This window comes from Pleurodeles waltl, chromosome 10 (genome assembly GCF_031143425.1).
Source record: "Pleurodeles waltl isolate 20211129_DDA chromosome 10, aPleWal1.hap1.20221129, whole genome shotgun sequence".
NCBI lineage: Eukaryota > Metazoa > Chordata > Amphibia > Caudata > Salamandridae > Pleurodeles > Pleurodeles waltl.
Window position 1 is genome coordinate 43,778,002 of NC_090449.1, and position 2,686 is coordinate 43,780,687.

The following is a 2,686-nucleotide window of genomic DNA, read 5'->3' on the forward strand; positions in this document are numbered from 1 at the left end:
TTATACTATGGACAGAAATGACTATATACGTAATAATGTGCATGGAGAATGCCTTCTATACACATCTCTTAATGTTGCATCTATTGTGTATTTAATTGGCGGTTTGCAGATGGCTACATTCAGCTGTGTGACTCCTGTACTGCTGCTCTGGGGTACAGAAGTCAATGCACCTTAGGAATGTGTCATAGTGCTTGAATCAAAGTATCAGTAAATACAACAGCTCCTCCTCTGGGTTTTAGCTTTGCCAAGCTTTTTATGTTAACGTTAAGTGACTGCATGCATGTGAATGTCATGGAGTGTGGCTTCCCTCAGACTGCAGTCACCAATGGCACAAGCATGAGCAGATCGCACACCTGTATCAACCTGTTTCCCAAGAAGGACAAAAGAAGTAGCAGGGTTTCAGAATGATCAACCAGGGTCCCTCTACACCTGAATACGACTATCAGACCAGTACCACTTATTGCTCAAGGGTGCAGGCAGTCTGAGGAGAATAGTCAGAATCACCAAGGAAACAGGTGGTTGGGCATCCTGGGGTTGTGATACAGTGGGGCATCCTGGGTTTGGGACGTACTGTGAGTGGACCAGAACAGGGCACGCCTTAGTGCAGTTTAGGCAACCTGCGCAAGCCAGCCCAGATTATCAGTGTCGATGGGTGAAAGGCTCCAAACAGGGGACAGGAGGATGGCTTCTGAGTACCAGACCAATCACCCATCATCCCTCAGCACCCTCCCTCTGTGCATAGAGAAATCCCTCACTATATTAAAAAAGTGTGTATAAGGGGGCACTTTTTAAAATCTGTGGTTTAAAAAAAACAATACACAGAGTTGCATGTTGTGAAGCTTTGCAGCTTTGCCTAACCATAGTTTGAACATTCAGTAAACTGGAGTTCCTGATGATTCATAGCATTGATCTGTTAGATTTTCTGTGCTTTTGGAAGCCATTCATACATGAGTTACATGAATGGTCACTATAAGCGTATGTGACCACCAGGATGCTTGGGCTGGTACTGGCACACCCAAGTGATCTACGATGAGTTTTTAGCCTGTAACAAAGGGGATGTATTTCCATTGCAAGTAGAGTGTTATGTAGGTGGAACATGGCTCAAAAAACACAATGTAAATGCCTTTGCCTGGTTCTCAGATCTACACTCAGCATTGGCTCCTTTTCTCAAATAAAATCCCATTCAAAGCACCAGGACATTGAGATCAGCTAAATATTCACTTCTCCTGCACTGAACTTTGGAGGCATTGACCTTACCCTTTGTAATAGTCGTGTTTTTTTTTATCTTTGCAGACTAATGATTCTGCCTCTGTTTTAATCCTGCAGGGTGATCGGCTCTATGGAGAAGGAAAACCTAACAAATATGCCCAACTTCATTCTCCTGGGTCTATCAAATAATCCTCAGCATAACAATTTTCTGTCTGTGTTCTTCTTCATCATGTACCTTGCTACCCTGATCGGAAATGTTGTCATCATATCAGTCATCATAAGAAGTCCTCAGTTGCATACCCCAATGTATTTCTTTCTTTGTAATCTGTCCACGGTGGACATCTGTTTGACAACAATTACAGTCCCCAAACTGCTGTTCAATCTCTTTTCCGGCCGAAAGACAATTTCTTTCTATAGCTGTTTTATCCAGATGTACTTCTTCCATTCTGTTGGAAATATGGACAGCTTCCTCCTTGCACTGATGGCATTAGACCGCTATGAAGCAATCTGCAATCCAATGCGCTACACCACCATCATGAGCTGGAGAGTCTGTGTCCTGCTGGTGACCGGCTCCTGGGTCATAGTGTCCTTACATGGAGTATTGTTTACTGTGATGACTGCTGGGCTATCTTTTTGCAGCTCCAATGAAATTCATCATTTTTTCTGTGATGTCCCCCCAATGCTGAAGCTTTCCTGCTCCAACACTTATGCCAATGAGATGGTCATTTTTATCGAGGGCTCTGTTATCGTCATGGGACCTATGCTATTCATACTGATATCATATATACGGATCATCTCTACCGTACTGAAGATTCGATCATCCCAGGGACGAGGCAAGGCATTCTCCACCTGCACCTCTCATCTCACTGCAGTTACACTGTTCTACAGCACCGTCATCTTCATGTACTTTCGGCCATCATCAAGTTACTCTTTGGAGTATGACAGAACAATCAGTGTGATATACAGTGTGGTAACCCCAATGCTAAATCCATTCATCTATAGCTTGAGGAATAAGGAAGTTAAGGGGGCCCTTAAAAAGATGTGGATTAAATAGAGCTTGAGAATGAGAGGCAGCAGGAGCCTTTTTGATGTGTATGTCTGCAAGAGTCAAAAGGCAACCCTACACAGAATGAGGAAGCAATTGGAGATGACAGAATAGGAGCCACTGTCTTATTGAAGTACGTTTCTTGAATGGGTTAGCCTCGGGTGCCTTCTGTGTACTTACAATGGCCTTCAGTGACAAGGAATGATAAGTGATAAACAAATGCTGAAATGTCTGAATGTCTTGTGGCAAGTTAGGTTGATGACTATACATGTAAGGAAATGAATAATTGACAGCAAAATGCATGGGTGACCTGGGCTTAAAACAATCCATCAAAATGCAGATGAGTCCAACCACTTGTGAGGTAGAGTCAGGTGGCATTTAAACGTTGGAGGGCGTTGGGCCCTAATAGAGGGAAACATGCATCATTTAGTT

At 43.3% G+C, this 2,686-nt stretch overlaps 1 protein-coding gene across 1 annotated transcript; it reads left to right on the forward strand.

Moving 5' to 3' along the window:
• The first annotated feature begins 1,339 nt into the window (after positions 1–1,339).
• On the forward strand, positions 1,340–2,263 carry LOC138260691 (olfactory receptor 1F1-like). The gene has a single exon (XM_069209189.1). It carries the CDS (start codon positions 1,340–1,342, stop codon positions 2,261–2,263), a length of 924 nt encoding a protein of 307 aa, XP_069065290.1.
• Positions 2,264–2,686: the final 423 nt, after the last annotated feature.

Excerpts from the sequence above, each read along its gene's own strand:
- LOC138260691 (XM_069209189.1), top strand. The coding sequence starts at position 1,340 with ATGGAGAAGGAAAACCTAACAAATATGCCCAACTTCATTCTCCTGGGT.